Genomic DNA, 27,806 nt, shown 5'->3' on the forward strand with positions numbered 1-27,806 from the left:
CAGAGAGTCCCTGATGGAGCAGGAGAAAAGTGGGGTGTAGAACTCAAATTCTGGTAAAAAGACCAGACTTGATGGTCTGACTGAGACTGGAGGAACCCCAGAAAGCACAGCCCCCGGACTCTCTGTCAGCCCAGAACTAAAACCACTTCCGAGGCCAACTCTTCAGACAAAGATTAGACTGGACTATGGGACATAAATGATACTCGTTAAGAGTGTGCTTTTTAGCTCAAGTAGATACATGAGACTAAATGGGCAGCTCCTGTCCAGAGGTGAGATGAGAAGGCAGAGAGGGTCAGGAGCTGGTTGAATGGACATGGGAAATCAGGGGTGGAAAGGAGGAGTGTGCTGTCATAGTATAGGGGGAGCAATTAGGGTCACATAACAATGTATATATAAATTTTTGTATGAGAGACTAACTTGAATTGTAAACTTTCAATTAAAGTACAACGATAAAATAAAATCCTAAAAAAAAAATAGCAGTTTACCCCACTAAAGCCCTGTTCCTCGGCTCTTCTGGGCACAGCTTACAACATCTGCTTTCTAGGCTGGTAAATGTTAGTGTGATAAGGAAAGGGAAAAGGAATAAACATTCACTGACCATTTAGTATGTGCCAGTGACTGTATAAAGGTTTACATACTGCAAGGCGGGCTGGCAGAGGATGGAGCAGGGGTTGGCAAACTACCACATACGGGCCAAAACCACTGGCCACCTGATTTTGTGTGGTGTGTGAACGAAGAATGTTTTTATATTTTTAAGTGGGTGAAAGCAAAAGGAGAAGAAGAATTTGTAGCACAAAAAATTATATGAAATTCAAATTTCAGGGTTTATAAATAAAGTTTTATTGGTACACAGCCATGCTCATTCTTTACGTGTTGTCTATGGCTGCTTTTGGGCTACAAAGGCAGAGATGAGTAGTCGCAACAGAGGTTGTATGGCCTACAAAGCCTAAAATATTTACTACTGGCCAAACCTGGGTTAGAGCACAGACTCCAAGCCAGATGTTGCCAGGGTTAACTCCTGGCTCAATCACAGCAGTCTGGTCTGTTCAAGTTATTTTACCTTATGCACCCTACTTTCCTCATCTGTGAAGTAGAGATATTAAGAGTACCTACCTCAGAGGCTGCTTTTAAGATTAAGTGAGCTAATACATGTAAAGTCTTAGGACAGTGCCTGGCACATAGTAAGCAATGTATAAATTATCCGTTGGGTGGATAATGTATAAACTATCTATCGAATGGTGCAAACAGTTAAGCACTTGGCTGCTAACCAAAAGGTTTGCGGTTCGAGTCCACTGACAGATGCCTCAGAATAAAGGCCTGGCGATCTGCTTTCAAAGAGTAAGCCATTGGAAACCCTATGGAGAAAACAAAACAAAACAAAAAATGTTATGGAGCACAGTTCTACTGTGAGACACATGGGGTCACCATGAGTTGGAGTTGACCCCATGGCAGCTGGTGATTTATTGTAAGTTATCTCATTTGATCCTTTGAGCACGTTTCCGTTTTACAGATGAGGATACTGAGGCTCGGAGAGATTTAGGAAAATAAATGCCCGTGCCCTGGTTTCTCTAACTGTTCAGAAGTGGCTCCCTGGGCTGTGCTGCAGAGCTTCTAAACACACCCGTTGTTTTCTCTCATTACACGCTCCCTGCCTCTGGTCATGATCTTTATGCTTTCAGTGAAGAGATCTCTCAAACTCAGATCCTGGCCATTTCGCCATTGCTTTCAGTGGGCTGAAGAATCCCAGGAAGAGAGGAGAAAGGGGACTAACATTTAGAGAAGACCCACTGTGTGTCAGGCACCTACCACTCCACAGTAAGCAAGATATGCACGGGCTTAGTACAGTTTAGTAAGTAAGCACAGTTAAGCCCGTGTGTACCTTGCTTACTGTAAGCTGGAACCTACTATACTTACTGGTTAATCCACCCCTGGAGACATGGCATCATTTGCCCAGTTCAGAAGCAGGTATGGTAGGTATCCGGATTTAAATGCAGGTCTGGGATTTCTGCTCTGTGGTTCTGTCTCCTTCTGGTTCTGTACTCTCCTCAGGTGCTGTATGGCCTTGGGCAAGTCGTGTGACTTCCCTGGGCCTCAGACTTCTTTAACATGAAGGGATTGAATCAGATGACCTCTCTGGCTTCTGCTCTGAGGTTCTAGGATTCTGCAGTCTGCGATACCCTGGGGAATAGCATAGGAAAATGATTTCTCCATTGTCAGAGGCTTACAGCTCCTAACTCCAGTAGTACCTGTACTGTATTTTGTCTTTCATTCCTGTTCTTTTGGAGAATGATCCCACTTGCCTTTCTCTGTTATTACCCTGTTAAGAAAAATATCTGACATTTATTGCACTTGTATTCATAGCCAGTCACTGAAATACCGTACTAAGTTTTTACATGCGTTATTTGTTTTGATAGCCCTAGGAAGTAGATTCTGTTATTAGGTTCATTTTGCCCATGAGAAAACTGAGGCTCAGGGAAGTTAAGCACCCATCTAGAAAGTGGTAGAGGAGGATTCAAACCCTAATATGCCTGGTCCTGGAACCATGCCCTTGACCACTATGCTTATATCATCTATTATGTCTTATAGGTAACTCCACCAGAATGTATGCTCCATGAGAATGTAAGATCCATGAAGGCAGGGATTATTTGTCCTGTGCACTACTGTGTCCTCTATGCCTAGAACAGTGCCTGATACATCCTAGTCTCAGAATAAACAATTGCTGAATGAATAAATAGGACTTAGGACTTAGTTTTACTCTACTGTCCTCCGAAAGAAAGTCTGCTTTTCATTGGAGTTCACCCTGAGATACAGGGTAATTGAACCAATTTTTATTCAGTGCCGTTGTTGTGTGTATCTCTGGGCTGTGCTCAGTGGGAGATGCAGGCTGCAGGGAAATCCACCACCACTGTGTGTAATTGAATTGGAAAGGGGCCCTTGGCTGGGCTAACAGTGTTCAGCTTCCAGCCTACTGCCTGGCTGGGGCTGGGGAAGATCCCCTTGGCTCCCATATCTGTTCTTGATGAGTAAGTGTGAGTAAGGAGCTGCTTCTCAGGCTGCCTCCAGCTTTAGGGAACTCAAGAAAGCAGATCACTGGGTCTTGGTGCCTTTTTCTAGAGCCTTTTAAGATCCTCTCCTTTACTGTGTTGGAAGGGCAGATCCACTGGTGTGTTGGCTATCGTCACAGTTCGTTTCTCACTTCCAAAGGGCGAGGTTGGAGTTAGAGCTGAAGAAATCACTAGCGATATCGCTAGAGTCCCAGATGGGAAAGTACTGCCCCTGCCCCCCTGGGGGCATTTGGAAATGTATGGAGGCGTTAGGTTGTCCCTGTGATTAGGGGGCATCGGTGGCCTTTAGTAGGTAGGGGCAACAAATGTTCCATGTCCTGTAATATGTGAGGGAGGTTGTTAAGGCTCTGAATGCACCTACTTTTGAATCGCTTCTGTAAGAGTTTATCCAGACTTGGCTTGAACCCCTGCAGTGATGAGCAACTCATGGCTCCTTTAGCCATTCCATTCCATTCTAACAGCCCTGTATATTAGAAAGCTCTTCCTTATTCTGAATTGCTATAGCTTTCGCCCACCTGTATTGCTTCCATCCCTTGGAGACACACAGAATAGATCTAATTACACTCCCAGTGTTTGAAGACAGGGCTTTTGTCTTCAAGGATTTTCTTTTCTAAAGGCTACACTATCTCAAGTTTCTTTGGGCATGCTCATTCAAGAGTTTTAAGTTCTTTCAACCAGGTTATTTTTCTCTGAACAAATGACTTTTTTTTTTTTCTTACTTCCTTTCCAAAGAAAGTAGCCCAGACCACATGTAATATTATGGGCATGTCCCAACCAGTTCATCATAGAGTGGTCCCATTGCTCCCCTTTTTGTAGGCTCTTTGGTGCTGCAATTAGTAGATATAAACACCTTAGTGTTTTTCTTTTTTAAATGGCTATAGTATTAACTTAAATTGAACTCGTAGTCAGTGAAAACCTTTGCTATTTTTATGTGTACTGTTGCTAAGCTATGCCTCTCCCCCTTCTGGACTTGTACAATTGGTTTTATTGATTTATGTCTGAGGCCATTCTTTGATTTTGTTAAATCTAGCACAGTATAATCTGTCTGGGTACAGTTCTTTCATCCAGTACATCAGCTATCCCTTCCAGCTTCACGTCATTCACAAATGAAGAGCTATCTAGAGAAGTTTGTGATGGTTGGAGAGCAAGAACTTCCTCTCCTTTGAGAAACAGCTTTTCTAAAAGCCATAATTGCTGATCGTTTAACCCTTAGAGTGAAAAACATAACTGCCTTCAACTCTCTCCTCCCATGGTACGTATGGACAAGGAGAGCCCACCATTCCCTCTCGCTTACAGAGGTAGAAGAGGTTGGGAATGGAATGCAGACTTTCTTTTCTCCGCCTTGGGGTGATGCCATACAGAAGCATATTGGTGATTCATGGGTGTAATTGGAAGAAATCTTTTCTGTTCACTCCAGTGACTGTGCTATAAAAGCAAAGTTGGTGTAGAGGTGAACAGTTAGTAGGTTAGTATAGTTACATCCTACAAAGGGGTAGATGGTGAGGGTGGAATGTGGTATCATGGAAGGGCAAACTCAGAGGCTGGGACCTGGACGACAGCTGCCTTGGGGAATTAGAAACAGGCTCCCTTCTCTTCTGTCTCTATGGAAACCACCACCACCACCATCATCATCAGTCACAGCTATTCAGCTTGTCCCCAGTACTATGCAAGGCTTGTGGAGAAGCCAAAAACATACACAAACACTCAGCTACTCTTCCCGAGCATCAGCTCATGATGGCCGTTAGGTGGTAAGTTGAAGTTCTGTACCATGTCTACTACTCTGATTATGGGTGGTGTTCTCGGATATTACGTTGACCCACTTGAAATAGTCATTTTTTAAGATAAAAAATAGTCAAGTATCATCAATTTCATATGGTTCAATCCAATGCATTGCTTGGTCCCTTTGGAGATCATCTTGGTTCACAGAGGCATAGAGTCTCAGAGTTGGAAGGGATTTGGGGGCAGTCATCTCCTAACACCCTACTCTGATGTAAAACACTCATCTATCGCATTTCCTGCGAGTGGAACTTCCCTTATTCTACCCCTCTTCAGGCAGACTGTGCTTGCTTCTTTATCTTGCACATGCCAACTTTTAAAGTACTTGAAGGCAGCTCACAAGTCCTTACCTATCTGTCTCTTGTTTGGACTGAACTGTTCCTCATGTGACATGTCTTTGGGCCTCCTCACCCACCTCGTTATTCTTTCTCCTTTGAATAAACTTACCTGGTTCTTTTCCTATATATGGCGCCATACTATATATGCCCCTCCTATGTATGGCACCATATTCTCAACCAAAACCAAAACCCTAGGCTTTGTACAGTCAGTGCTGAGAAGAGATGGGACTATTGACTTCTTTTTATTTATTTATTGTAGGGGAGGAGGATTGTGCTTAAGTGCCTCCAAATTTACCTTTGATCAATGGCAAATTTACATTTGTCCCTTAAAATTAAACTTCAGTCATGCTTATCTGTATCCTTTTGGACGCTGACTCTGATATTTATCAAATCATCTGTTCCTCTCAGCTTTAGGTCATTGAAATATTCAGACAGCACACCAACAATGTTCTCAGCTGAGCCATTGATCAAAATGTTGAACAGGCCTAGGCTCTGCTGTAAGTCCCTAGCGAACCCCTGATAGAGTAGGAAACTAAAGTCCATGATGAAAGTCAGGGAGTTCCCCAGGAAGGGGTTTGTCTGAGGCAAAACTGTGGAAGTGGGTGGAGGTTTTCCTCAGACCTTTCCCCTTCTGTTTAAGCATTCTTCTCCCCAGCCCCACCCATCTCCTGTGCCTTTCCTCAGGCTCACAGTGGCTGACTTCTTCATCCCACAGTTGCACGTCTCTTTCCTTCTTCCTCTGTTCAGACGTGCCAGGGCCATGCACCTGTCTTTGAGGAAAGGCCTTTGGCTTAACTGCCTTGATGATCTCAGGCACACAGTGGTGTCGACCACTGGGAAGTCTGAGTGTGTCTCATCTACAAATGTTCAGATTTGCATTTTAAAAAGAGAGGTGACTTAATCACCCCAAGAAATGACTTGGGACAGAACGAATGTCATGTTTTAGTAGATTCTGGTGATGGAGATGGAGAAGAGTGGGGTGGTGGTCATTTAAATGGAGCTCCCAATGCTCCTTAAATGGGGCTGGGCTAGCATCATAAATGAAGTCAAATTAATGTCCAAGTACTATTTTCTTTTCATCAATACAAATCAGACAGGGTAGCTAGTGTCATGGTTACCATCAAAGGCTAGGGAGTTCATCTGCCTGGCTTAGTTTAGGATTCTCCCTCCTTCTCCACCACCTTTACTAAGTAGTGTGACTTTGGCTCTAGGCCTTGATGTTTCCTCACCTGTAAAATCAAAATTATAGTGATGCCTTTCCCATATTTAATGAAATGAGACATGTAAAGCAGGAAGAACTATGTCTTGTCTGTGGTATACAAACTGAAAAAACCAAACCTGTTGCCACTGAGTTGATTCCAGCTCATAGCGACTGTCTTAGTCATCTAGTGCTGCTGTAACAGAAATATCACAAGCAGATGGCTTTAACAAGGAGAAATTTATTCTCTCACAGTCTAGTAGGCTACAAGTCCAAATTTAGGGCATCACCTCCACGAGAATGCTTTCTCTGTCAGCTCTGGAGGAAGCTCCATGTCATCAATCTTCCCTTGGTCTGGGAGCTTCTCTGCGCAGGAACCTCAGGTCCAAAGGATGCACTCTGCTCCCGCCACTGCTTTCTTGGTGGTTTGAGGGTCCCAATTCTCTGCTTACTTCCCTTTCCTTTTATCTCTTGTAAGATACAAGGTAGTGCAGGCCACACCCTAGGGAAACTCCCTTTACATTGGATCAGGGTTGTGACCTTAGTAAGGGTGTTACAATCCTGCCCTAATCCTCTTTAACATAAAATTACAATCACAAAATGGAGGGCAACCACACAATACAAGGACTCATGGCCTAGCCAAAATTGATACACACATTTTTTGGGGGACCTAAATCAATCCATGACAGCGACCCTGTAGGACAGAGTAGAACTGCACCATTAGGTTTCTAAGGAGTGGTTGGTGGATTCAAACTGTGACCTTTTGGTTAGCAGCCAAACTCTTAACCACTGTACTATCAGGGCTCCCTATGGTATGCAGTCAGTAAGTATTAGCTCTTATGATAATTCTTTTTACCAAATTAACTGAATTTCTTCTTTTAAGGGCTTAAAATGCTAAAAAAAAACCCCACATCCAGTGCCATCAAGTCAATTCTGACTCATGGCGGCTCCATGTATTACAGAGTAGAACCGCTCCTAGGGTTTTCTTAGCTGTAATCTTTACAGAAGCAGATTGCCAGGACTTTCTTCCATGGTGCCGCTGCATGGGTTCGTAGTTGAGTGTGAGCCATTTGCGCCACACAGGGACTTTAAGATGCTAAGGGATGTGCACGTCTTGTTTTTCTCTCTTTCTGTTGCAAATTCCTGGTCACCCTCCAGAGATCACCTGTGGCTTTCTCCTGGTTAAGCCCTACCCCCTTCTACCTTCATCATCCCGTTAGTTCCCCTGGAAACATCGGGTGAGGGTGAGTGTTTCCATTGCCTTCTGATTTCATGTAATTACTCTTTTAAGAAGTCCTTGTGGCTTCATAAGAATTCAATGTTGGCACTTGGCACTTGCAGCAATTAGTGACATTTCATTTCTCTACTTCAGTATGGAAAAAAGAAATGATATATGTGGGTTTTTCACTGGGATAAAAGTTTTCCTGAAAGTGAATGAAATAAAAGTCTTGGCAGAGACAACTTTCCTTTTTTTTTTTTGAATTACTTTTTTCTCCATGAGTGACTTCCTTCCTCCCTGAAATACTTTCCCCAGTTACCCACCCAGGATGAAGGAAGGAAGGTTGGATTAAAAAACATCTGAGGAGGGTGGGATATCATAGGCTTGCAGGGGAGACAGCATTAGCTTAAATGATGGAGGCGTTCAGCTCTGGGCCTGATGCCTGAACGTTGCATCTTCTCTGTCCCATTTCAGTAAATGGTTTCTCTTCTCTGTATTCATCATCCTCATGACAGGCTTCATGATAGTCATAGCCGCTTACAAATGACTTTGCTTTCATAGCCATTTCCTTTCTCCCTGAGCTGGGAGCAGCAATCTCCATAGGGATTTTCCCAAAGGGTGTTAAATAGTTTAGAAGGCCATAGATATATTTTGCATGTAATTTACATATGATTTGCAGTCTGTTCTAAGGCGATTTCAACTTTGTCTGTCTTATCTACCAAAAGAAAACCCAAACCTGTTGCAGTTGAGTCGAATCTGACTGATGATGACCCCATGAGTTAAAGAGTAGAATTGCTCCATAGGGTTTTCTTGGCTGTAACATTATGGAAGCAGATTGCCAGGCCTTTCTTCTGTGGCACTGCTGGGAGGATTCAAACCACCAAACTTTAGATAAGCAGCTGAGAGCAAACTGTTTGTGCTACCCAGAGACCTTCAGGAGATCTTTTTTCTCTTCTTCTTCCTACATGTACCCTGAGAACCTGGCACCATAGCTAGACAGGCATGAGAAGGGTGGAATATGGCACTAGAAAGAGAGGGAAAGGTTACGTGTATAAGACATTTTGTTGGGAACCAAAGTGGTACCTGGATCCAGCTAAGGCAGCACTGGCTCAGGGTGTGACATCTAGAGAGGAGACACTTCATTTGCTTTCTTATTTTTTGAAATTATTTTTTAAAAGGCACTATAGTTCTGTAGGAGCCCTGGTGGCTCAGTGGTTAAGTGTTTGGCTGCTAACCAAAAGGTCAACAGTTCAAATCCACCAGCCACTCCTTGGAAACTCTAGGATAATTCTACTCTGTCCTACAGGGTTGCTATGAGTTGGAATTAACTCAACGGCAGTGGGTATGAATGTTCTGTAAGCATTCAGTGTTGGCAATTCTCAATTTTCTGTCTCTCAAGTGGTCATCATAGCCCACTTTCTGTTCCCTACCTCCACCTAGCTGGACTTTGGTAGAGCTGGCTTTTGAGCCAGGTTTGAGAATCTGTTCAAATCCAGAGTCCGTGGGGAGACTGTTTTGGGAAGCTGTGTTTCTCTTTATTTCCCTGAGCCTCTGTTCCAGCCCTTACCATGGTTTTTGGCAGCTTGCAACATCAGGGCCAGCAGAAATGCCAACCTCCAAACCCAGTCAGGCTGCTGGTCCCAGAACCAAAGTATGGGCCGGAGGCCACTGCTGATGTGCATTTGACCCTCCGTTTCTTAGGTTGATGAGAAACCCATCTTCATTTTTCTGCCCTTACTCATCAGTCACACTCACAAAACATACCCAGCGTAGATTCCCTTTCCATCCTTCTCAGTTACGATTCTTTTAGCATTATCTTCTGTGATTTATACTGGAAAACCGTATACTGTAGTTCCTTTTTGTTTTGAATGTAAAATTTTATTTTAACGTTGAATACACTTTTAAAAGAGATAAACTTTCAGGGTATCTCCATATTTTCTCTCCCACGCCGTCTCTCATGTTAAGACTCAGTGCTCAGCCCCTTCGCCTAGGAGGGCTCATTCACTTATATGGTGCTAACCCTCTCTTCCAAAAAGAGGCAAGACAAACCCTTGTATTTGGCCTGACTCCCTTGCAGACCTTGTTCCCACATTTCTAAAAGCACACTGGACATTTTTGCTTGTGTGATCTCTCTTGTCTTCAACTCATCATACCTAAAACAGGACTCATTGTCCCTTTCACTCCAAATCCATCTCCACCTCATCTTCCTATTTCTGAAATGCTAACCCGTATTCACCCCTTCCTGAAGCATCTCATCCATCACCAAAACCTGGTAAGTCCTCTTTTCCCCAATTCCTTCCCGCTGCCATTGTGCTAATATAGGCCCTTTGCCTCTGACTGATCTTTCTGCCTCCGTCTCTTTCCCCCTAATCCATCTTGTCCACACCATTGCCAAAGCAATCTTCCTCAACATCATTTTCCCTGGGTCATTCTCCTACCCATGAACCCTCAATATATCCCATCAGCTGCAAGATCGAGTTCTATTTCCTTAGCCTTGAAACTCAAGGCATCCATACTCATGGTTAATTTCCCTAGGATCCTTTTCCTTCCTTGCCTTATATGAGCCATTTATATGTATTCATTCATTTACTTATATAGCATGTATCACATACCTACCATGTACCTGGCATGTGCTTTCGAAAAGATGAACAGGACAGTTTGTATAAATGCATTTTGTGGTCTTGGGAGATGGTAGTGTTGCCTGGAATGTTCTCCATTTGTCTAAAACCTAAACCACTTTCCAAGACCTATTTCAAAATCGTACTGTCTTCTGGAAAACTTTTCTGAGCCCAGGGCCCTGCTCATAGTTTCTACTGCCCTTATTGTTTGAATTTATCACGTGACACTTAGCGATTAGCCATTCATTCATTTGTCATTCAATCATCAAACATACTATGCATCTACAGGGTGTCCAGCACTATGCTTGTATTGCCTCATATGCTAACGGGGCACCATAATAAAAATCAACAGCCAAGGACAACGCTTATATAGCCCTTATCTTGTACAGGCACAGTTTTAAGCACTTTATGTATATTACTTCATTTGATTCCCAAAGCACCCTATGAAGTAGGCATTTTTATTATCCACATTTTACAGATGGGAAACCAAGGCACAGAGATTTTAGCAACTTTCCTAGGGACACAAGCTGGAGAGGAGAAACAGTGGGATTCAAACCCTGGCAGTTTGGCTCTGAAGTCCTTGCTCTTAACCATTATGCTTTACTGTCAGGTACGTGTGTGTGTGTGTGTGTGTGTGTGTGTGTGTGTGTGTTTGTAAATGTAAGCACATACATGCCTTCCCAGCCGGACTCTAAACTCCTGGAGGTCAGGGAGTATGCACCATACTTACTTGTATCCCTTACCACTCTCTCCAACCTTTCCACATAGTGGTGGTGTTGTTAGGCGCTGTCGGGTCGGTTCCGACTCATAGCGACCCTATAGGACAGAGTAGAACTGCCCCACAGGGTTTCCAAGGAGCAGCTGGTGGATTCAAACTGCTGACTTTTTGGTTAGCAGGCAATCTCTTAACCACTGAGCTTGCACATAGTAGGTACTTGAATTGTTTGGCTGAGTGATTATTGGCTCTTCCATCCACTGATGGGGAGGGGGGTCTGAGATATTCTGCACATAGGAGTGTTTAAGGCCAGAGCAGGGGGCAGAAATACAGTTTCAGAATAGATCTGGAAACTCTGCAATTCTTGGTTTCTAGTTCTTAACTCTTCAGACTATGAGGATATGTTTGTACAAGAAAAGATACTGATGTAAAAGTTCTAGAAAGCAGAATCAGATTCCTTTCTCAAAAAGCAAAATAAAATTCAAACTATATTATGGTTATACAGTTTTCCCCCCACACCTGCCATCTTGTTTCTTGTTATACTTATTCATGTCCATTCTGCTCTGTTGCCTGCAAAACCAATATTTTGACTTCAGGATCCCAGATCTGCATTCCTGGTCTAATATTCCTATTTAAGGTTTTTAAAAGTTTAAGAATATAACCATTTTATTTGAGTAGCAATACTGCAAGTACATATGTAGCTTCATAAAACCCGATAAGTACATATTTGAATTTTAAAAACACAGGTGGTGGGTTATTTGCATTTTAAAAGGATTTTTCCTTTTACAAAAGGATTCACTGCAGGGTTCCATTAAGTATCCAATTCCTCTTAGTGCATTTATCATACAATTTAATTTACTCACATTTGATTTATATGCCACTCTAAAGGGGTAGCTCTTAACTTTTAGTGAGCATGCCAATCACTTGGGCAGCAACTTGTTTAAAATGCAGATCTTGCCCCAACTCCTCCCCAAGATTCTAATTCGTTAGTTCTGGGTGGGGCCCAGGATCTTCATTTTAATAAGTATCCTCAGGTGATTGATGTAAGTGGTCAGTGAAATGCACTTTGGGAAAAACTGCTTTAAAGAAACATGTAGCATATAAAGCAAGGCTCGACTGTAGTGACTTCTCCAGGGCTTTGAATATTCTCTCACTTCTGCTTACTATTGATTTGATAAATTTTTGAAATATCTATTTGGATCAAATGGAGTCCCTGCGTGGTACAAATGGTTAGCTCACCAAAAGGTTGGAGCTTCAAGTGCACCCAGAGGTGCCTCAGAAGAAAGGCCTGGTAATCTACTTTCTACAAATCAGTCATTGAAAACTCTGTGGCTGTCACACATGGGGTTGCCATGAGTCAGGATCGACTGCAGGGCAACTGGTATTTGGGTCAAACAAAGACTCTTCTCCGTCTCTCCCACTCATTCCCTCCCCCAGCTGCCACATATCTTTATTCTTAGGTTTAAAATATTTTTAACCCTCTATTTTAACTCTTAGGTATGTCCTGGGAGCTTCCTTATTCTCAGCTAGTAAAGCTGTCAACACATCTGTGAACAGTCGCCTACTAAAGTCACATACATATTCTGTTCCAGTTTCCCATTCCGCATACCCCATTTGTCTGCCCCAGAATCCTTCCCCTTAGGGATCTGGACAGGCAAACTGAAGGCTATGACTTGGTCCAGAAATCTCAGGTATTTGAGGGTTTAGGAATAGTCATTTCATGGAGGTTCCTTTTAGCAAATCTAGGGCTTTTGTCTTCTCTCCCTACTATTGACTCCAAAAAAAAAAAAAATCATAAGAATGACTTGCTTTGATCTGATTCTATTCATCTATGAGTATTAATCCTAGTCCTAGAAAAATGAATGCCAGAAATGTGCATTTAAATAGGGCTATAGATTAATGAAATTTGTTTAAAAAATAGACTCCATGACATTTACGGCACATGTATCTATGTATTTAATATATCATTGATCTTTTAAAAGTCAGCTGCTTGACCCATATTTTGCATCTGATTACTTTCATAAATCTCTAGTAATCTCCAAAAACATTTAGAGATTTCCATTCTTTAGCGATTTCTCTCCTTTGTTAATCTTCTATATCCTTGAATTTCACTCTGGGAAAAGGTTCTCTGGAGAGACGTGGACTTTGTAAAATTATCTCTAGTAATAATAAAAGCAGTATAAGATCAAATAACTGGTGTAGTTGGTTACTGGTTGGAAATCTTTCCTTTTAGTAGATTTATCAGGGCCTATGCTTCCCTTGAATTAATGAGTTCTTAATAGCCTTGTTTGACTTCTGTAAGAACATAGCTAGAGGTTGCGTTATTTGTTTTTTGGGACTTTGTGCACTTTCTCCCAGCTCAGCCTGATTAACCCGTTTGGTACTGGGCTAGGCCTTCCTGATGAAGCATGAAGGACTTTTTCTAGGGGAAGACGATGGTAAAGAAGCAATGGAGGGAAGTATGGTTGTCGCTGGGCCAAGACAAGGGTGATAAAACAGTTTTAAGTTGTCCAAGCCACCTCTTACAAGTAGGACTTATTTGGTATATTCAATATGATTTAATATCTGTGGAAAGAATATTATATCTAAATACTGTGGAAAAGAATATTATATCCAGAAATAAAGAAAAAAAAAAGGCAATCTCTGGGTGGTGGGATGACAATTGATTTTGAGTTTCTTTTTGTTGCTCTTCTGAATTTTCCGAAGTGTCTACAGTGAGCATGTATTACTATTAAAAGTAATTTAAAAGAAAGAAACCTACTTTTCCTGGTATCTTGAATATCCTCCCATATGAACCTCATTTTTAATAGATGGATCACAAATCCAACCATTGAATAGAACAGTGGTGAACAGAAAGTTCTCATTGTGAGGTTCAGAGCAGTTCAGCCAAGAGAAGACTGGAGAACGGGCTTCCTGCTTTGCAGCAGAAAGGCTAGCGAGCAGCGCATGTCACATGCTTCTGAGTTTGTGTGTGTGCCCCTGTGGCTCCTCCTTCCCCTCAAACCTGGGGAGCCAAGAGTGAACAGAAAGTTGCATTGCAGTTGGGATTTTAACTTTGTCTTCTTTCTATTTTCCTTACCCTTCCACCCTCCTCCTCCCCTTCTTCCCTCTTTCCTGTCCTCTAGGCCTCTCCCACCTCATGATGAGCGAACAAGGTAGGTGCTTTGTGCTTCTGGTCCTGCAGCTGCCCTAATTGCTTGCCTCCATGCCTCTGGCTGATCCTCAGAGCCTCATGGTGGCTGTCAGGCCACTTGCTGCCCGTCGCTCCTGCCTACTGTGGGTTAGGCTGGCAGCAAGGCTGCCCTGCAGTGCGAAGGGGACACCTTTCCTGATGCATCGCGGTCCTGACATTGTCCCCTTGGCTTCTCCATTCTCCACCACCATTTGTCATCCTGGGCGCTGGCCCTGGGGGCTACCTCTGAAAGGGAAGCATGACACAAGGCATGACGGCGTTGATAATGGGGGTGAATGAAGCTAATTTCAGAGCAACAGAGCAGTTAACTGCCTCCTGTTCCTCCCTATTGGGCCCTGGGTTGGGGGAGAGGAGCAGGCTTCTCCCTGAATTTCACTCTGAGTCAAGGTTTGCTTTTTGTCTTCCCCTCCATTCCACTGCCCATTGTAACGACTTTCAGCCCCCACAGGGTTGAAGGAAACCCTTGGGTTTGACTGTTTTCTGTTTTATATAAAAGCAAAAACCCATGGAAAGAACATGCTAATGTCCTTGTGGCAGGATTCTAACTCATTATACACCCTGAAGAAAACTGCATATAAAGATCTGTAAATTCAGCATCTGCAACCTAAAATATTCAAATATGCAGGAATGAACTGTGCAGGAAATTCAGCGTAGCTAAGCACAGGGTGGGCTCTGAATGAAGCCTGTTTTTTTTTTTTTCTCCTAAATAAAAATTTTCCACATTATCAGCCTAAATCAGGATTCAAGAACTGAGCCTGCTTAAAATTGTCTTTTCCTTCACTGTTCAATTGCTGCTATTGTGTTTCTTCTGAGTCTTGCGATGATTGCAAAATTGGTCTATCTGCCTTGCCCTGTCACTAAAGGACTGTACTTTAATATTTCTTGTCTGTTCCTTTTCAAATATACACGGGCCTTGGTGCCTCTTTTGAAGGAGACCAAAGAAAAGCAGAAGGAGGGATACTTCCATTTCCTCCAGTTGTTCTTGAGGCGTAACATGCCTGCGGGTCCCAGCAATCCTCATCTTTTGAGGAGGTGTCGGAGGGGTCACACTGAAGGTCCTCTCCCCTTCCCCTACTCACTCGCACTGGATCCATCAGACAGTTACATCATAGAGGGGAGTTTGATCTGATCAAGAACCACCCAGAACTGAGAGAAATTTGTTTATGGTGGGCAGTTAAGGGCATCCTGAGTTAGAAAAGAGACAAGGTAAGGAGGAAGCACACATCCCCAGTAGAAGTGTATCCCACAGACCCAAGCCAAGGTCCACAACATGGACTCTAGGGATTTCATTAAGAGATGATCAGTGTAGAGCAGATGCCAAAGAAGAGAGCTAGAGGGAGGGGCCCTGGTGGGTTCTCCAGTGTTAGTCGGGCCTGGAAAAGGCCTGGATGAAGTCTCTCTGTTCTTCTTGTAGGTGAGTGAGAGAAGCAAGTGCTAACAGCAGATAACCCCGAAGTAGATGTGAGTAGGGGATGCACTTGTTGTTGACCTAGTGTCTGAGCAGTTTTCGAGAGTTAATCACATCCCAAGCAAGTGGGAGGAACCAAGCTCTGTGAATGTTTGGCATTTGATGGCCCAATTTTGATGACAAGTTACACCAGAAAAGGCATGCCCCAGTGTCTAGATACAGGGCTTCATCTATGTTCTCTAGCCTCATGCTTCCAGCTGCCGGTCAGTAGTTCTCCCAGCTGTACAGTGGTTTGGAGAACTAAGTACATCATATGGCTGACATCACAGCACAGAGTCCAGTCAGATGGGATAGGCTGATAGGGACCTTGTTGATCTTGATTTGGCTTAGTTTAGACCCACCGATGCAGCCCAGGATTTTTGGAAAGCTGAATTCCAATATTGGTATGAAAAGCATCTGGAGGACCTGTATTGCTCACTTTTCATCCACTATTGGGCTTTTCTGGGGCACCCAACGTGGAGGTGCATATGTGCAGAGTGCTCAGATGCACACAGTTACACGTCCTCCGGTGGGACAAGTCAGGTATCTCCTAGAAAGGGGGTCTTTTAGACAATGAAGTAACGAAAAGCACAGATATTGTGAATTCCTCTTACGTTTTCGGGAAAGGATGCGGAGTTCTTCTGGGTGATCAGTGCCACTAGACTTTAAGTCACAACTTGCAGTTTAATCTGTTTTTTTCAGATGGTCCTTTGACCCCATTCCTCCTCCTCTCATGCTTTTCCATTTCCCAACTCCTTGTCCATTCTTGCCCATCCAATGATTAGTTCAAAAACCAATACTCTCTTTCCTGCCTCCTTTCCCTCTCCTTATTCCTTCAACAGGAAAGAGATTTCTGGTTGGTTCCCACTGAAAATCTAGAATTTGCTTTTGATGCTCATAAATATGTGTGCAAATATTTATGTATGTTGTATACGTACTACCCATCCATGTATGCTATGCTACACACTGGCTCTTCATGACTCATATCAATGTTGGGAAAATGCAGGAGAACTTAGCTTCTCTGAGACTTTTCCCTCGCTGCCCTGACCATTTTTAGATTGGTTAAGTGTGTGCTATTTCACATACGTGTGGCTATGCGGTGCTTTTGCATGCAGTGTTTGACATGTTTTTCAGGAAAAGACCGAGAAGAAACTAAAAGCTTAAACAGGAAGTGATGAAAGCAGCCTTGCTGGTCACCCTGGTTACTGCTTGTTGTTTAAGCTTCCGGTTGTGCGTTTGTTTTGCGCTGCCTTCTCAAGATATTGCAGTGCTAACATTGTGGGTTTTGTATGTGCATTCCACTTCTTTGTGTGTCTGCAGTGTGATGACGTTTTATTCTTCCTGCTCTCTCTCTTTCTCTCTCTTGCCGCCTCCATGGTGGACACCATGCTTCCTCTGCTTAATTGGACCTTCCACTTCATTTCTGTAGGTAGAAGTAAAGGTAGAGATCACTTTATTATTTTTTTTATCATTATGACTATCAATCTGCCTTCTGAAATATTCATGTGTCCAGGGGGAATTGTCGATTCTGATGAATACAGTCCAGATTATAACTTAATGCTTTTAACAACGACTAAAAATAAAGAAATAAAAAGCCAATGCTCTCATTTCCCTTCAAAGCACTTCATGTTCGGTGGTTGGGGATGGTTAGAAGTTGGCCTGCCTCCCTGTAAATCAAGGGTGAGGCTTCTCCATTACGCAGGAGTAGGGGCTTCTGACGGTGGCTGTGCCATGTGGGGAAGACATGTTTTATTTTAACGCAAGTCCCAGTAAATGAATTGAGGAGATCGGGGGGTGGGGGACAGAGTTTGACATGCAATGGCTCTATTACTTGGGAATAACTGAATTTGGGGTTAACAGTGAGGGATAGATTACAGATGAGAAGGGGGAGAGGATTGGGGGAATTGTCTGACATTCTATTTAACATGGCATTTGGGGGATATTTATGTATTGCCTTTTCTTCTTCTGTTATATTTACTGTATTTGTGGGAGTGGTGATTTTCTGACTGGGGTTGATGGGCTAAGAAGGGTGGGGCTGGGGGTACGGAAGAACAAAGGAATGAAAATGCGTTATGCTATAAGAAGAAAGAGGAGAAGGAGCGAACACAGGATTTCGACTTACAAAGTCAGCCTTTTGCCAGGTAGGCAGGGAGAAGGCGAGATGCTGAGCTGTGGTGGGATCGCTCCAGTGCTCTGAATTGCCTTTCAGTGCTTCACACCTTTGGGTAGCACAGCTCACTCATCCGTTTTTAATCAAAGCTGTCAGAGACCCGAGCCCAGAGAACCTGGCTCGAAAGCTGAAATTGGATTAGCTGTTTAGGAGTGAAGGGAGAGGTTAATTGATAAATTTTAAATATATATCTGCATCCTTTTCTTCCCTGACTCTCCACTCTGTAAAGCTGTGTGCCGCTTCCTTCAAAGACTGGCAAACCACAGAATTAAGATTCTCATTCTGGCGTGAGGATGCTGAAGACAGAAGGGGCTGACATGTTATTGAAAATGCTGATTGGATGACTAGTCAGTGAACTGGCCACCTCTCCTTTGAGTTTTATGCTTTCCTGGATTTTTTTTTTAAAGCTATGTATAGTTGCCTTGGAAGCAGTTCAGTCCTTTCCCCTTGGGGTTTGCTTGATTGCCTGTTCCTTTTATGAAAATCACAGGTGGGTTCATTCTCAGAAATCCGTGATGTGTAACCCTCACCCCATTGCTAACATGGAAACTTTTAAAAGGAAGTGAGCAAGGAGGAAGAGGAATAATGACTAAAAGTGTATGCCTGGCTGCCACCTCCACCTCTCTAGCTACACTATTCAGTCAAGGGTTGCCAGCTAGCTCCTCATAGTCAAACCTGCCAGTTTTTGCCTGAGACTTAGCCTTTCTGAAGTATGTGGTATTGCTTCCTGTCCCTCCTCCCACTGGCTTCTCAGAAAACACATTAGAGTCATTGTCTATCTGTCGTCTGTCTCTCTTGTACCTTCTCCTTTTCTTTCCCTGGCCCCAGAAAACATCCCATAAGATAGATGCCTTTCGTGTTTTTAGGTTTTGCCCATGGATATCTCATTTTCTTTCTTTGCCCACTGCTGCTACAACTACCAGCAGTGGCGGACGCTTACTGAGTGGTTCCACGTGGCAGCCGTTCTGCTATGCACTTCATGTGCCTTATTTAATCCTCACAACTGTTCTAGGAGGTTGGTGATGGTGTTATCCTTCTTTTATGGATATAAATATGTTCTTCTTCTTCTTGTTAATTGCCATCGAGTTGGTTCTGACTCATAACGACCCTGTAGGACAAAGTAGAACTGCCCCATAGAGTTTCCAAGGAGTGGCTGGTAGATTTGAACTTGCTGACCTTTTGATTAGCAGCCGAGCTCTTAACCACCACACCACCAGTGGTCCCATAAATATGTTATATGCATATTTGTGTTATATCTGTGATATATGTTATCCTTGTTTTAACAAGGCTCAGAGAGTTAAATAACTTAAGTCAGATGGCTACTAAGTAGAAATCAAACCCAGAATCTAAACCCTTGACCTTTACTCACACTGTCTGTCTTGGGTGCAGGATCACCTCCATGTGTATGCCTCCTAACTGTCTCCCTGGCACTGACCTGTCTCAAGCTCCAGCCAGCCACCTCGTATTATCTGTAACACATGTCCACATAAATGTCCCACTGGTACTGTCACCTCAGTATGTTCAGTGCCAACCTTTGTACCATCCTCCCACAAACCACCTGCCCTTTATGACTTCCCTATTTTTATTAATGGTGCCCCTATCTTCCTAATCACCCAGGCTTGAAACCCAGGAATTACTTTCTGTCCTTCTCCCTCCTGACCTTTCCCACTCCTGGGCAATCAGCTGAGAAGTCTTGTTGAGATTCTCCAAAACGTGCCTTGCATCTGTCTCACCATCAACACCCTCGTTCAGTTCCTGGTTAGCCCTTATTAGATTATTGCACTAGCCTAATTAGTCTCCCTGCCTCTATTCTCTTTCTGTCTGACCAATAACCTAGAACTGCTTTAACTCTACTGTCTACCAAATGGAGTGCAGAATCAGCTATCTCACTTTCAAAGCCCTTCCCAGCTTACCTGTTTACTTTTTACCTTCTCACCTGTTAATCTTAGATGCAAACTTGCTGCAGGATACGGAATCACCAGAGTAGAACTTTCCTTTTCTTCTAGCTTTGCTTATTCTGTTTTTCTCTCCCGTAACAGCCCCTCTTTCCCTTTTTCCTGCCCATTGAAAGAATACATAGATTTCAAAACCCATTCCACTTCCTTTTTGATGCCATCCTTTAAAGTTCAAATTAGATATGGTCTCTCTCTCCACATACCTCTCTAATATCATAAATTAAAGTTACCTGGGAATTGGGCCAGTCCCCTCTACTAGATTGCAAGTATGGTGAAGACAAGCATATTAATTTGTTAATGTCTGGATGTGCCTAGCATAGTATGTTGTATGTGGTAGGGACTCAAGATCTCTAATCCTTCTTATCCTACGTTCAGTCATCTTCCAGAAGTGAAAGTAAAGCAAAATTAAAATGAATTCTGATGATGTAGCTCATTTGTTCAAGACTTTTGATGGATACTCACTGTATAATTGTCAATGTGCCTTCCCAGCTTTATTTTCTACAACACAATAACCTACCTTCCACCATCACCCTGCCAACCCTCCTGTATCCTATACTCAACAGCTCACTTTGCCTGAGCCCATATTGTGCTTTCCTGCCTTCAGGCCTTTGTTCCAGCTCTGCCCTCTTTCTGAATGTACTTGAACACCCTTCTCTCCCTTTTCATCCTTAAAGATTCAGACTTCCTGGTTTTCCCTGGTCTTTATGCTTCCATTATAAAGTACCCACGCCAGACAGCCTTCAATCAGATCTACTTGTATGTTTCAGTCACTTCCCTCCTTAAGGACGTAGGCTGTGTCTTGGTCATCTCTGTCCCCTACACTGCACTTAGCTTTGTCCAGAGTTGTACTCTATGAATGGTCACAGAATTAAGTAATTGAATTGTTTATTTGAACTAAATTGGTTTTAGATCTGTAGGGGTGGGAGGAGAAGGGATGGACAGGACTAGAGTTTTCAGCACTGATATAGTTACTGGAGTCACTCTATTCCCCGACTTGTGCCTCTTATCACTACACTCATTGACCCACCCAACTGAACAAAGAGTCCCGTAGAGTCCTGGAGTGAGACCAGATGTCCGGTCTCCAGTTCTCTCCTCACCCATGTCTTCTCTTGGCCTGGTATGTGCAAGTAACAGAGGGAAATGGTTACAATTTCACCAGAATTAAGTGGGAAAGGGTCTTTGGATTTATTCTTTGAAGCTTATCAGAGAAAAAAATGCATATGCCTCAGACTATGTCATTCTTTTAAAGCTGAGTGGCAGAGCAGTAAATCCACAGTGAAAAGAAATGTGAAGCTTAACCTACAAAACTGAGCAGGATGTTTAAGGTAGAACTATAATAGCCACATACAGGAGGCTGTTGGGCTACACTGGGCCAAAAGCAAGGGTGACCTTACCTAGAAGTGACTGATCAGATGAATTTTTCAGCAACCAGCCTTGGTCAGCTTTTTTGACTTGGTTTTGACAGTCTTTCATTTCAGTGTTTAGAGTGCTTTTTTCTTTTCCTATATTTTATTAGCATTTTGGGACTGCACATTCTAAGGTAGGTTATCAAATACTTTTCCTTGACTCTGAACTTGGAGCCAGAGTTGCAGGCTCAAATGCCTACAGGGGCCTGATGGGTATCACAAAGGAGCAGATCTGGGAATATGAAAAATCTTAGTGTAAGAGAAACAATAGGGAGTGGTGGGGACTGTGGCAAACTGGAGAGCAAGTCCTGTCAAAAACTCTGCTCCAATTGATTGAGGCCATGCAGGAATGCAGGTCTAGTGTCACCAGATCCTCAAGAGAAGCCAGAGTGGATTTTATAAAAATGTCAGCTCGTGGCATCTCTCTCTCTCTATTGCTAGCGCTTTCTCTCTTTGTATGCATGTGTGATTATATATATGTATATACACACAAACACATACATACACGTGCACAAACAACAAGTGGTTTGGTCCATGAGCCCCCAGTTTTTGACCTTTGGCTTGAGAAGGGTTTGTTGTTGTTAGGTGCTGTTGAGTCACTTCTGACTTACAGCAACACTATGTACAACAGAACGAAATACTGCCTGGTCCTGCAGCATCCTCACAAGCATTGTTATGCTTGAGCCCGTTGTTGGCAGTCCCTGTGTCAGTTCATCTTGTTGAGAGTCTTCCTCAAATTTGCTGACCCTCTGCTTTACCAAGCATGATGTCCTTCTCCAGGGACTGATCCCTCCTAATAACATGCTTCTAAGGAGCATTCTGGCTGTACTTCTTCCAAGACAGATTTGTTTGCTCTTTTGGAAGTCCATGATATATTCAATATTCTTCACCAACACCATAGTTCAAAGGCGTCAATTTTTCTTTGGGCTTCTTTATTCATTGTCCAGCCTTCGCATGCATATGAGGTGATTGAAGACACCATGGCTTGAGCAGAGTGGAAGAACATAATATTCTTCCATGATTTCTTGCTGGATGTCATTAGTAGGAGGTAGCCCCTGGCAGCATGCTTGATTCATTTTCTTTTGCCCGTAGAAGCAATTAGGGCAAAAGGAATTCTTCTCACCCTTGCTACTGTGGCCATGGAGCCTGCTCCATGTGTTGGGTGAAGTTGGCTTTGCAGAATGGTGTGGGCATGTGTAGGGAGGGGGTGGAAAATGTTGAGAATGACCAGGAAAAAAAGAAATTACACTTGCAATAATTGCCAAGAACCGGCACAATTTTTTACATAGTAAGGGTGGCTGGGTGAGGCGACATTTAATTCCTTTTTCCTTTCGCTCTAGAGAACATCTTATTTACTGGGCTTGATTGTATTGACCCTAAGATCTACTTTAACCCTTCAGAATTTGAGGGCCCCTTCTGAGATTTGTTTATATATATTTTCCCATGTAGATTTGATGATTGGCCTTCTAATGCTGAGCTAATCAACACTGGCCAAACTGGAAGGAGATAATCAAGCTACATGAACTTGAACATGATTTCATGTAGATTGTGTTTTACTAGTAATAACGTTAAGACAGCTTGATTTGAGGAGTTGAGCCCCCTCTTGTCCCTGCTAGAACTCTAAAGCCCTGCAAATAAGTTACTGACTAGATAGCCAACTGTTTATGCAAATTATAAGTGCAATGCCAGCCACTAATTATGAAAATAAACTCATCTGTGCTCTATAAATATCTAATTATAATAAAATAGAGGCAATATTACATTTCCCGTTCTTGCCTCATCTGTTTCTCATCCGCCACTGATTTGTCCCCTTGATGTATGAAATTGCTGTTTTTTAAAGGAGCCTGTTTTCCATCTTTTTTTTTTTTCCTTCTAATGTTTTGAAAGTCTGTGGGGGGGAAAATAGATTTATTTTAAACATAAAAGTAAATTGCCTGATTTTAATAGCTCTGTGGGTTTTTTTTTGGTAGTGATGACTTTAAAATAGTGCTTTAAAAATATGAAAAGTATTTTTTTTTTAATTTAGAAATTTTTCAGGGATGCTAAGATATTTTTTGATGTACTCATTTCTTGGAGCATTTTTAAATGGGCATAGCTGATTTATTAGTGTACATTGTATTGATGGGATATTTCAATTAAAATCCAGTAGACAATACATAAAAGAAAATATTTCTCAGATTTCTAAGCAACATATCCTTTTCCACCTTTTTAATTATTAATTTGGATTTATTTATTACTCACAGATTTTATGTCTGCATATATATATATATATATATATATATTTATCATAAAACACTTTCTCTTCTAAGTATAGACCTTTTCTTACCAAGCTGAGTTGATTAATTCTAGAGGATATATACTTGTCAATCATATATATATATGATATATATCACACACACCCCCACACACATACACACACTTGACTTTGATAGCACGTATAGGTAATGAATGGTTTGAACTGGAAAATTCTATTGCCTTTATGACACATTTCATTTAGAAAGAATTCAGAAGAGTAACCTGATAGGAACATATTTAATAAGAGAAAAAGAAACGTTCTTTCTTTATATGCTTAGGCTTGTATACCCCACTGTCTGTTTCTCAGGCGTCCAAGTCAGTGTATGTGTATCTGGGCATAGGTACAGTTTGTCCAAATACGTATTAATAGGCTTATACTGGTTCAGCATGGTCTCCTAGGTAGCTTCTGTTTTTAGGTACACCAGAAATACTACTTTCCAGGGTGATATGTCTTCTCTGAATTTAGCATGTTTCTTGCTTTAATATTTTGAAATCAATGCCTATATGACATTCAATAAGTGTTGATAGAGTGCCTCTGGTATGCCAGGATGTACGCAGGAGCTGGGTAAACAGTGCTGACCAAGCAAACGTGGACCCTGCCTGCCGAGACCTGTACCGTCAATGGGAATTTTAAAACAGCTTTCAAATGTAACAGTCACTTCTCCTCCGAAAGTAAAAGTCTTAAATAAATTCTGTTGTTAACGTATTGGTGTACATTGTTGTTGGTTGCAGTCCTGTCGGCTCTGACTCACGGCGACCTTATGTATCGCAGAACGAAATGTTGCCCTGTCCCGTGCTATCTCCATGATCATTGATTTGAGTCCGTTGTGGCTATTGGAATGTCAATCCATTATTGTGGCTATTGTATCAATCCAGTATTGGTATGTATGTATGCTGGGTTAAAAAGTAGTTTTAAAATTAATTCTATTTATTTATTTTGTTTTAAAGGGAAACTACTGGATAATAATTCAATTATTCGTTCACCTGCCTTTTAAATTGTCAGAATCAGAAAAGAGAATGTGATTTGTGTGTGAGCACAGTGGGGATTTTTTATTTGTTCGTTTGTTTTTACTGGGGGATAGCATGCATAGTGTAAGGTATACAAAATGCACGCTCTTAAGCCTACAGCTTAAAAAATGTTTTAAACCTGAACATGCTTATGTAAACACCATCCAGATCAAGATATGGGACGTCTCCATCACCCCATATGGTTCTGTCATGTCACTTTTGGTCATTTATGTTTAATAAATACATTTTTTCTCCCCACTCCTTTCAGAACTGTGTGGACCCATGTAACAAGCAGCAGGCAGGCTATAGATGGCTTTAGTTTTCATTTTGAAGGATTAACCTTGCACAAGGCTGAGGCCTTGTGGGTTTCACTGTGTGTAAACAGAGGCAGAAATGTCCTCTGGTGAGGTATATAGCCTTGCCTTGTTTTTGAGGAAGCTAACTTTCCCTCTGCACAAAGAGGATATCTAATTGATATCATTGGGCTTTTTATATTTTTTCCTAAGGCATTTAGTGGTGAGCTGAACAGCAGAGGTGGAAAAGACCATATGCTTTGTAAAAAGCCAGCATAATAACGCTTTCTGATGGACGTCTGATTTCAAAAGTGCTGCATCTTTCATTAAAATTTACATGTAAAGTAAGGGCAGGCGCGGTGACATGAAAGCTAATGCAACGGGCACATCTTGACATAATAACAATCACAAGAAACTGGAGATCCCAGATGGCAGCTTGGCCTTTGCCATCCATTTAATAAGCTACTAACTGCTAATTATTTCACTCTTTTGGGCAAGTTAATTTACTGTTGACTCTTAAAGAGATGGCTGCTCTTTTTTCCCCCACCCTCATCCCACACTAAACAGAGTCTTTTCACTTGCAGTTTTGAAAAGTGCTTCCATGCACTTTGGAAGTTTTCCAGACCATGGTGACAATGATGGCAAAAACTGGGGTGGAGAGGTTGTTTAGTAAACATTTTCTTGCGTTTTTTGAATATAGAAATATAAAAAAAAAATTCATTTGTCTAAGGAACCTCTGTGTGTGTGTGTGTGTAAGAGCAATAGATCAAGTAGCCAATACTGGGAGAAGAAATGAGATTTGGAGTCGATTTAAGAGTGAAAGAACAGCTGCCTTTTAAATGGTCGCTAATTCTGACAATTAATGCTGTTTTGTGAGTGTGTGATCTTCTGTGATAGCAGTTAGGAGGCATGATGGTGTGTAATAGCTCATTTCCTAAGCTTTATGGTGATGCAGCAGCATAGTGGAGACCATGCAGAACTGAAAGAGAACCAGGTCCTACATGTTATGGAGTCTTTTTTAAACAAAAAGTGCACAAAACATGATTATTGCCTCTATTCTGACTTCTGTAGGATGATTTTAGAGTTTAGCACAGACACAGATTATGAAACGAGTGTTGTGCAAGTGGGCTTGGATGCATCAAGGGTGAATGTTTGGAAAAGAACCTTGTTTGCAACGAGCTGTCTGACAATCAAAATATTTACTTAAAGACAAGCTAAGGACTGTGCCGTGCAAATGCCTGCAGATCCATTATTGAAATGAGAGTCACTAGTGCAGCTTGATACTATGCAAAAATAAATCTCAAACCTCAAATACTATTGTGTGTGTGTGTGTATGTGTATTTACATTTCTCTCAAAAGAAATTAAAATGTATATCAAGCAACAAACAAACCTAGGAAAATCTCTTAACCCATTTTCTTGAAATACTTAAACTGAACGTACTGTGTTACTGTGATCAATTTGTTTCTCATCAAAAATTGCTAAATGGCTTAAAATATGCATGGAAAAAATGCATTCTCCTGTTACAAGTGATATCTTGGAACATGAACTTGATAACTTGAGTACCTAGACTGTTTTCATATCTATAATAACTTGTTATGCAGTTGATGGGAAGACTGTGGAACTCACTCAAATACTAATTATTTGCTTATTATTTAAGTGTAGAGGGGCTGGAGAAGTTTTAAATGCTATCCTTCCTTAAAACTAGTGCATTATCTGGTTTCAGATAGCCCCAAGGGAAAATAAGTTTGTGTGAATTTCGGGAAGTTTTGTCATCTCAGAACCTGATATTATGTATTGTGTTCAGCCAGACTGCCATATTCCAAAAGAATTTTGAGAAATGTCAACAACGATTGAAGGGGCAAAAAAAGGTACTGGGAAAAATAAATACTGAAAACATAGGTTTAAACAAAATTAAACAGGTTTTTTGACTGCAGGACTTCTCAGAGCCTTTGTTTTGACAATGCAAATTACAAATCTCTGAGAAAGGAAATACAGTTTTCCCTGTTTCCCACACTCATTGGACATGAAACCCTTTTTTGTAATTTACATTTTTGCGGAGAATAGCTAGAATTAAAACCAGTGTTCAGTTGAAAAACTTCAGACAAGATAATTGTAAAGTCCCTTCCAAGTCTAATATTATGAGCCTTGATGTCTCTACAATTTGAAGGAGGCTTTTGGATTGACTTTACTCAAGAATCTTTTAACTACATTTTCTTTTTGATTGTGAATAGTTTTTTTGGATGGGTTAGTTTCAATAGGGAAATTACTGCTTCCTGGTAAAATGCATAACACAGATGTTAAAACAACTGCAGTTTTAAAGACACTAGTTTTGTTAAAACACTTCCAGTTTGTATTACCTAAGTACTTAAACGGATATCCATACAGCATGGGTAAACAATGCTTCTGATAACGGTCTGCTTTACTTTAGGAAGAGCTGATCTCAGCATAGGATGAGAAAATTGCTAGAAACTTTAATCTTATTTGCCTTGATATCTGGAGCAGATTATTTCTCCATTGTATGTTCAGCCTAGAACTCAGAATTTGGCTATAAATGGTTTTTTTCCAGACTCTGAAAATGTAGGTGAAAGAATTGCTTCCTGGTGAGGAGAGTTATTTGTACTTTGTTTAGAAATCATTGGCTCAGCTAAGGATTTTGTGGGCTCTCTCAGTGTCAGGTGGAGGATTTTGTCCTATTTATGTGCTGTCTATTCAGTAGGAAGTAGCTGCCATTGGTCCATCTGGAGTAGACCATTTGCCTGGGGCTTTTTATTTGGTCATGAGGATGTAGTTCGCTGTGCATGTATACTCTCCCTTATTTCCCCAAGTGACCCATAAGGGGGGTTTACAAATGCCTTGGCCAAACTTGTTATGGGTGAGGTTCCCAGTTCTAAACTAATTGATCCATGTGGCAATTGAACATGCAACACCAGATATTCAAGTGTGAATAATTCTCATCCAGAGTTAGCACTGTGAGATAAATGTCAGAAGACCAAGTCCTAACTCAGGGTCCTGGGGAAGAAAACATGGTGGATTAGAGCACTGACTATAGTGTTTGACACTTAAAACCTTGATAAGTGTGAGAGGCTGGTGGTTCAAGTTCACCCAGAGG

General features: G+C 41.9%; 1 protein-coding gene across 1 annotated transcript in view; it reads left to right on the forward strand.

Annotated features, from left to right (window-relative positions):
- NRXN3 (neurexin 3) overlaps positions 1–27,806 on the forward strand; it is a 1,723,724-nt gene that overhangs the window by 42,113 nt on the left and 1,653,805 nt on the right. Inside the window, exon 3 of the mRNA XM_023726412.1 lies at positions 14,055–14,084. Within this exon, the coding sequence (XP_023582180.1) occupies positions 14,055–14,084 (30 nt within the window). The remainder of the gene's footprint in view (positions 1–14,054; positions 14,085–27,806) is intronic.

The sequence above is a fragment of the Trichechus manatus genome, unplaced genomic scaffold (assembly GCF_000243295.1).
Source record: "Trichechus manatus latirostris isolate Lorelei unplaced genomic scaffold, TriManLat1.0 scaffold00010, whole genome shotgun sequence".
NCBI classification, from domain to species: Eukaryota; Metazoa; Chordata; class Mammalia; order Sirenia; family Trichechidae; genus Trichechus; species Trichechus manatus.